This window comes from Spermophilus citellus (genome assembly GCF_964194105.1).
Source record: "Spermophilus citellus genome assembly, chromosome: 4".
Classification (NCBI taxonomy): Eukaryota; Metazoa; Chordata; class Mammalia; order Rodentia; family Sciuridae; genus Spermophilus; species Spermophilus citellus.
Window position 1 is genome coordinate 146,532,295 of NC_138185.1, and position 10,686 is coordinate 146,542,980.

At 33.3% G+C, this 10,686-nt stretch overlaps 1 protein-coding gene across 1 annotated transcript; it reads right to left on the minus strand.

Moving 5' to 3' along the window:
* Positions 1 to 1,759: 1,759 nt before the first annotated feature.
* Positions 1,760 to 2,701, minus strand: LOC308648232 (olfactory receptor 4K13-like; the record flags this gene model as incomplete). Its single annotated transcript, XM_081292893.1, has 1 exon — positions 1,760 to 2,701. One exon carries the CDS (start codon positions 2,699 to 2,701, stop codon positions 1,760 to 1,762), a length of 942 nt encoding a protein of 313 aa, XP_081149019.1.
* Between the last annotated feature and the right edge of the window lie 7,985 nt (positions 2,702 to 10,686).

The following is a 10,686-nucleotide window of genomic DNA, read 5'->3' on the forward strand; positions in this document are numbered from 1 at the left end:
ATGAAAAAAGACACAGTATTTGCCATGTCCCAATTTTTGTTGTTGTTGTTGCTTATATGTTGAAAAGATCTTCCCTGAACACTATTTTAAACCAGTACATTCTTTTGGCTTTGCTATTCTTTTTCTTACCAATTGACTTTTAATTCCTATTATATGAGAATTGATTTGCAGATACTAAAGTTCAAACTTTTAAATGATAAGATGGAAATTTTCCCCCTCAAAAAAGTACCTAAAATTATCACATTTATCAACTCTCAAATATTTTTCTCAAAGTTAAAAGTTTCCTTTATATACTTTTCAATCAGTATCACTAGACATAATAATTATTCTTATATCTATGATCAAGTATTAGTTATTAAATAAAGACAAAGAATTTAAAAGACATGGTCTAGGGCCAAATTGAAATAGGGAACAATAAAGGCATAAAAAGTGAATATACGTAAGCTTGATTTGCAGGTGTAGGACATCACCCTGGAAATGTTCTGTTAGATTTTTTTTGCATAACTTTAGATTTTTATTTACCTTTAGAAGACTTCATTGTACAGTTCCAATAAATTTATTATCATTTAACAGATTCAGGATAAGAAGAAGAGCCACCTCACCTCCCTTTTTCACTTATCCACTTAAGAAGACAGAACTGTATTAAAATCAAAGGTTACTATCTCTAATCCCTCTCATTTAAATTCCTTTATTAATAATTTTTATTACACAAGTGGATTTACCACCTACATATTCTGGAGTCTTCACCTGTATTCAATCTCAGTATTAAACTTGCAACCTTTAATTCATAGGACTCGTTGATAAAGGTCTATCTTCAGTAGACAGTTCGTTTTGACTCCACAATTCCTATATAGACTGACACTTCTGTCTGAAAAGTTCTTCCTCTCTCTAATGTCCTATTATGCAACTTTCTTAATGTTTATATCCTTGGTTTAAATATCTCATTCTCACAGTGGTTTTCTGAGAGCACTATGAGTAACAGAGATCTCTCACCCCCCTTCAAACTTGTAATCTTGTCTGGGACAGGAACTAGACATATACCACTAATAATGTATTATATTGCTTGAAAAAGAGTCGGGTTCATAAACTATAAAAGAGGTTGCTTTGCAAACACTTCAATTAATATAAAGAAACATTGAATAATGCTTGTTATTTAGTATAAAACATATATTGACATAGAAAAATTTTTAGTTATTATTACTGCCATTGATTTTGAATTTTAGGAAATGAATTCATAACACAAAGAAATGTTTGAAATATTTTCCTAATTTTTATACCATTAGTATAATTACACTGTTGAGGCCATAGAATTGAAGAAAGTTTTTATAAATTTCTAATTTAATACCACTGAGAAACCTTCATAATATTTATATATAATGGAAGATATTTTTAAGAACATTAAGTTAAAGAACACAACTGTAGAAGTAAAAATTTATCACCATCTTTGACATTCTTACTAAAGTAAATAGTTTTCAATTTCATTCACCAAAATATTACAAAGATTTTATAAGGAAACAAAGTGTTTACATATTTTTGATATCTTAAGTCTCCTGTTATAAAATGTTTGTTTTTCCATAAACTGTATCTCTGTTATGAACATTTTAAATCAAAACACTTAAAGTACATTAATATATAGAATATGGCAGGAATTTAACTGACATCATTTAGTATTTTTGTTTCAGCTACTTGATTAAGTACTTAAGACTCAAGTCCCTAAAATAGTAGAAGGCAGACAAATAAGCAAGAACACAAACAATATCTAAGAGGAAACACAGGAACCAATCTGTTGACTGCTCAGTCTCTTAATGGCTGCCTTCATCTCCTGATTCCTCAATGTATAAATAATTGGATTAAGAAAGGGGGTGATTATAGAGTAAAACACAGACAGAAACTTATCTACAGAATAACTGTTGAACGGAAAAGCATAGATGAAGATAGCAGGGCCAAAGAAGAGGGTCACTACAGTGATGTGAGCAGAGAGTGTGGACACAGCCTTGGAGGAGGTGCTGGAGGAGCGCTGCCAGAGGGTGACGAACATGATGATGTAGGATATGACCAAGAGGATGAAGCAGACCAGGGACAGGAGCCCACTGTCCGCAATCACTAGGAGCTCCAGGATATAGGTGTCAGTGCAGGCCAGCTTGATGACCAGAGGGAGGTCACAGAAGATGCTGTCCACAACATTGGGACCACAGAAAGGTAAACCCACTGTGAAAACCATTTGACTTGTGGTATGAATGAATCCAACTGCCCATGACAGCACCAGAAACCCAATGAGCATCCTGCGGTTCATGATGATCTGATAGTGCAAGGGCTTGCACATGGCCACATACCTGTCAATGGCCATAGCTATCAAGAGAGACATCTCACCACCCCCAAAGAAGTGCATAAAGAACATCTGGACCATGCAGCCCCACAATGAGATGGTCTTGTGTTTTCTAAGGAAGTCTGCAATCACTTTGGGAGTTCCAACAGAGGAAAGACATAGGTCAAAAAATGATAGATTTGCCAGAAGGAAGTACATTGGTGAGTGAAGATGGTTATCAAATATCACAGAGATTACAATGAGGAGGTTCCCCACTACAATGGCTACATAGACAAGAAAGAAGATAACAAAAAAGAATATTTGAATTTCTTGGGAATGAGAAAGTCCAAGTAGGATAAACTCAGAAATACTTGTGTTTTTACTTAGGATATCCATATAACTACTTTTGTGAGTCTGTCAGAAGTTGTCTAAAAGAGAAGAAAACACAGAAAATCACAGAGAAAAATAAGACAGTGTTCCTATTCAATACTTCTTCATTTCAGTTTATTATTTATTCAGAACATCAACCCTTAAGTCTGTCTTCAGGTTTGGCTCCAGATCAGACCATGGTTGAATTCTTAGTTTATTATGAACATAAAGAAGGACTTTGAAAATCAATAATGAAGTACATTTTTATCTTAGAGTTTTGCAGAAATTCATTGAGTGAAACATTCATATCCCATCTTCAGTATGCATTTAAAAAGTTTCATCATTGTCACATTAAAAAAACAGTGTGCAAACAAAATATGCATTGTATATTTCTGAAAGGAACTATATGAGAGAATACTCATCATTAATGTAATGTTTAATGTTAATACAGTTATATTGTTAATTGAAATTAAAGTCAGTATGTCAGGAAAGACAGTGATTCCTATTGCCTCTATAGACATTAATGCTATTCAGTTTATTTAGCCAACAAAATAATTGCTTGCAAGTGTTTTACAAAACTAGATTCAAGATCTGAAAGTGATATTTCCATTTAGTGCAAAAGTCTTTATACATCAACCATACACAGAACTTCCAAAATCACCACCTTAAGAATAGGATGTACCAAAGTTCATCATTATTGTTACTCAGCTTTTCTCAAAGAATTTTAGAAAAAAATAAGAGAGATGAACCATTAATTTTTGTTTATTAAAAGAAAAAAAGAGACAATACCACAAAAATGCAGATGCACTCTATATACAATATCATGAAAGTTATTGTCACCTTTGGATCCTGGTTTCTTCTCAGTTATTTTCACAAAGGCTTATTTGAACTTAAGATTTTTCAGTATGAATTAAATCAAAGACATTGTGACACTGACTGAGGCGGACTAAGCTAAGTGAATTAATAAACAACAAAAAAGGATTTACATTTAATGAGGTCAGGACTTGATCTACTTTAAGCCATAAAGTGCAGAGCCTCCCCTTTCCCTTAATGTAGGGCTCAATGCAATTCTTATTAGAGGCCTGCGAATTATTTCTAGAACTTTTCTTGTGTTTATCAGAATCTTATAACCAGAGCCAATAATGATTATTAAGAAAGAAAATTATATATGTGGGAATTTTTTTTGTAAATTTTAACCTGTAAGTCACATGATTTAAATGTGAAAATACAGTGTGTCTCTAGCTAACCACACAAAGCATGCACATTCCCTTCCCTTGCATAACTAGCATTAAGGCAAATATCTTATCCAAAGTGTCCCATATACCAACCATTATATTTCACTCCATCTTCCAGAGTTATGTAAAAATTAAATGAGCAGAATTTGAAAGTGGAAATGTCTGATTATTCTCACTGGCCACCAGGACTTTTGAATGTGCTTGTACTCTTGCAGTAAGCTATCATGTGCACTTCTTTCCTCTGGACAGCCTATATTTCTAGGAAGTATTAAATAATATACTTGCAGGAGCACATGAACCTCCAAACTATTGATTGTTTTCCAGTTGAATTAGTGTTTAAATAGTTACCCATTTTTAGACTGTTTCTTAGAGATTTTAGATTTTCTCTTATGTCATTCCTCTTAAATTCTAATGAATATAACAATAGTATCATGTATGGTAACATGTTGTGACTTTCTAAGCTATGTATCAGGCATTTTATGTTTGCAGTCTTGTTATTTATCCACTTTTAAAAATTATTGCATGCCTTAAAGAGAGTAGGTAAAGATTCTTATATCATGTGATAATATAAAACCATTCAATCTGATCAGTGTGGGAAAACAATTTAAACACAACATCTCTTTTCTAAAGATGACTTATTCAGCTAGGAGTATTGAATTAATTTCTTAGCACCAAATATAAGATGTATTTTTAATATTTTTTCAATTTGAAACAAAGTCAAATTTATTTCCATTTACTTAGCACTTTTCAATCCCCTCATTCTTTTAGAAATATGGCATTTGTATTTATTATTTAGTTACACATTTAATTTGTAACTTCAAATAGTGTGGCATATGTAGTTTAAAGGTAGGGTAATGTGTAAGGTTCAGGAAACCTACCAGGTTGCACTTGGACTTTGGAAGTAACAACTTTATGAAATCCTGAAATGCTTAGTCTTCATCATCCAGTGAACTTGTCTGCTCTGGATTAAAAGAGAACGGTATTTAAAAGTATCCATTGGTAAGGGACATATAGGAGAAAACAAATTTGATAGTTATTAGATCCCTCAGAGACTAGTGTAAAAATACACTGGGGATTTTTAAAATATCCTTTTGCCATTACAGAAAATGTGATTATTTTTGTGGCGAGAACACTTGAAATACATCCAGTAAGACATTTTTAAGATGATAATATAAATTTTTAACTATAGTCTCCCTGATGTATAATAAACTTTTTAAATTTATTCCTCTTTTATAACAAAATTTTGTGCTCTTTAATTAAACTATCTTTATCTCAGCCTCTAGTAACCACTTTCTACTCTGTATTTCTATTTGGTTGACTTTTTTCTTTCCACATATAAGTAAGATCACATGCTATTTGTCTTGCTGTGCCTGACTAACCACATTTAACATGATATCTTCCAGGTTCATCCATGTTGTAACAAATGACAAGATTTCACCCATTTAAATTCTAAATATTATTTGACTGTGCATATATACCCACATTTCTTTATTCATTTGTTGATAGACACTGATGTTGATTCTGTATCTTGGCTATTGTCAATAGTGCCAAATAAGCATGGGAGGGCAGAAAAATCTTCAGATATTGTTCTTTGGATACATAGTCAGTAGATAGGTAACTGGACTATGTGCAGCTCTATTTTGAATTTTGAGAAAACCCCCATACTTTTTCCCATTTAGGTTTACTAATTTACATTCCCTCAGTATTTTCCATTAATAGTGTATAAGAGTTCCCTTTTCTCCACTTTATTCTCATCTTTTTGATAGCAGCCTTTGTAACAAGTGTGAAGTGACATCTCATTTGAGTGTATCATGATGATTAATGATAAAAGATTTTTCATATACATTGACTCTTATTTTTATCCTTCTTTTGAGAAATTTCTACTCATATCTACTGCCAATTTTTGAACTATTTTTTTCTTAACATTGAGTTGTTTGGGATTTTTATATATTTTATCAGATGTGTATGTGTTGCCAGTATTTTTTCACACTCTGGAATGTTTTCTTACTTGAATTCTCTGCTTTGCAGAATCTTTTAATTTGGCTCAATCCTTTCTATTTCTGTTTTTTTTTTCTGTTTGTTTTCCTGTGGTCATATTCAAGGAAATATTGGCCAGAGTGATATCATAGCATTTTCTTTATTTTTGTGTTCCAGAAGTTTTAAAGGTTCAGCTATTGCCTCTGATTTTGTGTATCTCTGAAAAACATATTGTACAAAAATGAACATAGACTTACAGAAGTTCATGAGACTGTAAAGACAGTGTCTCACTATTTAAATATTTCTTGATTAATGAGTGTTTAAGTACTTACCATTTTTTGACTGTTTTCATAGGAATATTAAATTTTCTCATCTGTTGCTCCTCTTAAGTTCTAATGATTGTAATGAGATCATCAATATTTTATAGTAGTAACATTCTGCGATTTTCTAAAGTATTTTATCCTTACAGTCTTAATATTTATCTATCTTGAGAAAATGGACCCTAAAAGAAACATTTATTTATATTATATAACATTATAATCAATTTTTAATGTTTATTAATAAATCACAATAATTTAGAGAATAATGCAACATATCTTTCTACAAATCTCGGGTCCAACATTTTCATCAATCAATACATTATTTTGTTTTATCTGTGCTTCTTTAAAAAAAAAGACTTCTGTTTTATTTTATTTTTATTTTTCATTTTATTTTATTTTATTTTATTGTTGGTCATTCAAAACATTACAAAGTTCTTAATATATCATATTTCACAATTTGATTCAAGTGGGTTATGAACTCCCATTTTTACCCCGTATACAGATTGCTGTATCACATCAGTTACACTTCCATTGATTTACATATTGCCATTCTAGTGACTGATGTATTCTGCTGTTTATCCTATTCTCTACTATCCCCCTCTCCCTCCCCTCCCCAATGACCTCGCTGCCACCAGCATCACTCTTGCTTGAATGAAGCTTAACTAACACAAGCATTGGTTCCTGAGGCATATCACAGACTCCTTGTGTTTTGGAACATCCTTAGCACTGTGATGGGGGCCCTTTAAAAAGCAGAATCACAAACAATAACTATAAATACATGGAAAACAGTGCTGTGAACAGACTGTGAAAAGGACACTTGTTACAGGAAAAGAGCTGAAAGAAAACTCAGTGTCACTTTGTGCCACCTTAGCTGGGAGTGCCCACACAGGGTGATTGAAGGATTTTTGTTTTTGTTTCTGCTGTTCTCTGCATGTCCTCAAATCACTCCAAAAGCATAACAGATATTGACTTGGGGTTTCAGATAAATTTCCTGAGAAGGCAAATAAACAAATAAGGAACCCATGAACAACAAACAACAACTGTATTTATTCTATTTCAAACTTCCCTTTTATTTCAACTTTTTTCTACCCATTTATTAAGTATGTGAAAGCATTCATGCTTGAAGTTTAGCAATTCCAGATTTTAAATGAAGCTTTTAATGTTTATTTTTTGTAGTATATTTACTTTTCTATCTGTTTTTTTCTTATTTCAAACACTCTTTCTTTCATCTTTCTAGCTGTTTTCAGGCAAAATAATCCTTTTTCAAAACTTGTCCTGAATTTTATAGTTAGAAGACTTCTTATTAGTATTTTACAGGATTTCATAAAGATTAAACATATATCCAGAGATTCTACTCGAAGTATTAGTTTGACCAAATAATTTATTTATTTATTTATTTATTTTTAATTTATTTTTTTTATTGGTTGTTCACAACATTACAAAGATCTTGACATATCATATTTCATACATTAGATTGAAGTGGGTTATGAACCCCCAATTTTACCCCAAATGCAGATTGCAGAATCACGTCAGTTACACATCCACAATTTTACATAATGCCCTATTAGTAATTGTTGTATTCTGCTACCTTTCCTATCCCCTACTATCCCCCCTCCCCTCCCCTCCCATCTTCTCTCTCTACCCCATCTACTGTAATTCATTTCTTTCCTTGTTTATTTTCCCATTCCCCTCACAACCTCTTATATGTAATTTTGTATAGCAATGAGGGTCTCCCTTCATTTCCATGCAATTTCCCTTTTCTCTCCCTTTCCCTCCCATCACATGTCTCTGTTTAATGTTACTCTTTTCTTCCTACTCTTCCTCCCTGCTCTGTTCATAGTTGCTCTCATTATATCAAAGAAGACATTTGGTATTTGTTTTTTAGGGATTGGCTAGCTTCACTAAGCATAATCTGCTCTAGTGCCATCCATTTCCCTGCAAATTCTATGATTTTGTCATTTTTTATTGCTGCATAGTACTCCGTTGTGTATAGATGCCACATTTTTTTAATCCATTCATCTATTGAAGGGCATCTGGGTTGATTCCACAATCTAGTAATTGTGAATTGTGCTGCTATGAACATCGATGTGGCAGTATCCCTGTAGCATGCTCTTTTAAGGTCTTCAGGGAATAGTCCGAGAAGGGCAATAGCAGGGTCAAATGGTGGTTCCATTCCCATCTTTCCCAGGAATCTCCAAACTGCTTTTCAAATTGGCCGCACCAATTTGCAGTCCCACCAGAAATGTACAAGTGTACCCTTTTCTCCACATCCTCGCCAGCACTTGTTGTTGTCTTACTTCAGAATGGCTGCCAATCTTACTGGAGTGAGATGGTATCTTAGGGTGGTTTTGATTTTTATTTCTCTGACTGCTAGAGATGGTGAGCATTTTTTCATGTACTTGTTGATTCATTGTATGTCATCCTCTGAGAAGTGTCTGTTCAGGTCCTTGGCCCATTTGTTGATTGGGTTATTTGTTATCTTATTGTCTAATTTTTGGAGTTCTTTGTATACTCTGGATATTAGGGCTCTATCTGAAGTGTGAGGAGCAAAAATTTGTTCCCAGGATGTAGGCTCCCTATTTACCTCTCTTATTGTTTCTCTTGCTGAGAGAAAACTTTTAAGTTTAATTAAGTCCCATTTGTTGATTCTTGTTATTAACTCTTGTGCTACGGGTGTCCTATTAAGGAATTTGGAGCCCGACCCCACAATATGTAGATCGGAGGCAACTTTTTCTTCTATCAGACACAGAGTCTCTGGTTTGATATCAAGCTCCTTGATCCATTTTGAGTTAACTTTTGTGCATGGCAAGAGAAAGGGATTCAATTTCATTTTGTTGCATATGGATTTTTAGTTTTCCCAACACCATTTGTTGAAGATGTTATCCTTCCTCCATTGCATGCTTTTAGCCCCTTTATCAAATATAAGATAGTTGTAACTTTGTGAATTAGTCTCTGTGTCCTCTATTCTATACCATTGGCCCACCCGCCTGTTTTGGTACCAGTACCATGCTGTTTTTGTCACTATTGCTCTGTAATATAGTTTGAACTCTGGTATCACTATACCGCCTGATTCACACTTCCTGCTTAGAATTGCTTTTGCTATTCTGGGTCTTTTATTTTTCCATATGAATTTCATGATTGCTTTATCTATTTCTACAAGAAATGCTGTTGGGATTTTGATTGGCATTGCATTAAACCTATAGAGAACTTTTGGTAGTATCACCATTTTGATGATGTTAGTTCTGCCAAAAAGGCAATATCACAACAGATGCTACAGAAATACAGAAGACAATTAGAAATTATTTTGAAAACCTATATTCCAAAAAAATAGAAGATAGTGAAGACATCGATAAATTTCTTAAGTCATATGATTTGCCCAGACTGAGTCAGGAGGATACACACAATTTGAACAGACCAATATCGATGGATGAAATTGAAGAAGCCATCAAAAGACTACCAACCAAGAAAAGCCCAGGACCGGATGGGTATACAGTGGAGTTTTATAAAACCTTTAAAGAAGAATTAATACCAATACTTTTCAAGTTATTTCAGGAAATAGAAAAAGAGGGAGCTCTTCCAAATTCATTCTATGAGGCCAACATCACCCTGATTCCGAAACCAGACAAAGACACCTCAAAGAAAGAAAACTACAGACCAATATCTCTAATGAACCTAGATACAAAAATCCTCAATAAAATTCTGGCGAATTGAATACAAAAACACATCAAAAAAATTGTGCACCATGATCAAGTAGGATTCATCCCTGGGATGCAAGGATGGTTCAACATACGGAAATCAATAAATGTTATTCACCACATCAATAGACTTAAAGATAAGAACCATATGATCATCTCGATAGATGCAGAGAAAGCATTCGACAAAGTACAGCATCCCTTTATGTTCAAAACATTAGAAAAACTAGGATAACAGGAACTTACCTTGACATTGTAAAAGCTATCTATGCTAAGCCTCAGGCTACCATCATTCTGAATGGACAAAAGTTGAAGGCATTCCCTCTAAAATCCGGAACAAGACAGGGATGCCCTCTATCACCACTTCTATTCAATATAGTTCTCAAAACACTGGCCAGAGCAATTAGACAGACGAAAGAAATTAAAGGCATAAAAATTAGAAAAGAAGAACTTAAATTATCACTATTTGCAGATGACATGATTCTATACCTAGCAGACCCAAAAGGGTCTACAAAGAAACTACTAGAACTAATAAATGAATTCAGCAAAGTGGCAGGATATAAAATCAACACGCATAAATCAAAGGCATTTCTGTATATCAGCGACAAAACTTCTAAAACGGAAATGAGGAAAAACACTCCATTCACAATATCCTCAAAAAAAATAAAATACTTGGGAATCAACCTAACAAAAGAGGTGAAAGATTTATACAATGAAAACTACAGAACCCTAAAGAGAGAAGTAGAAGAAGATCTTAGAAGATTGACCAAATAATTTAATATGTTCGA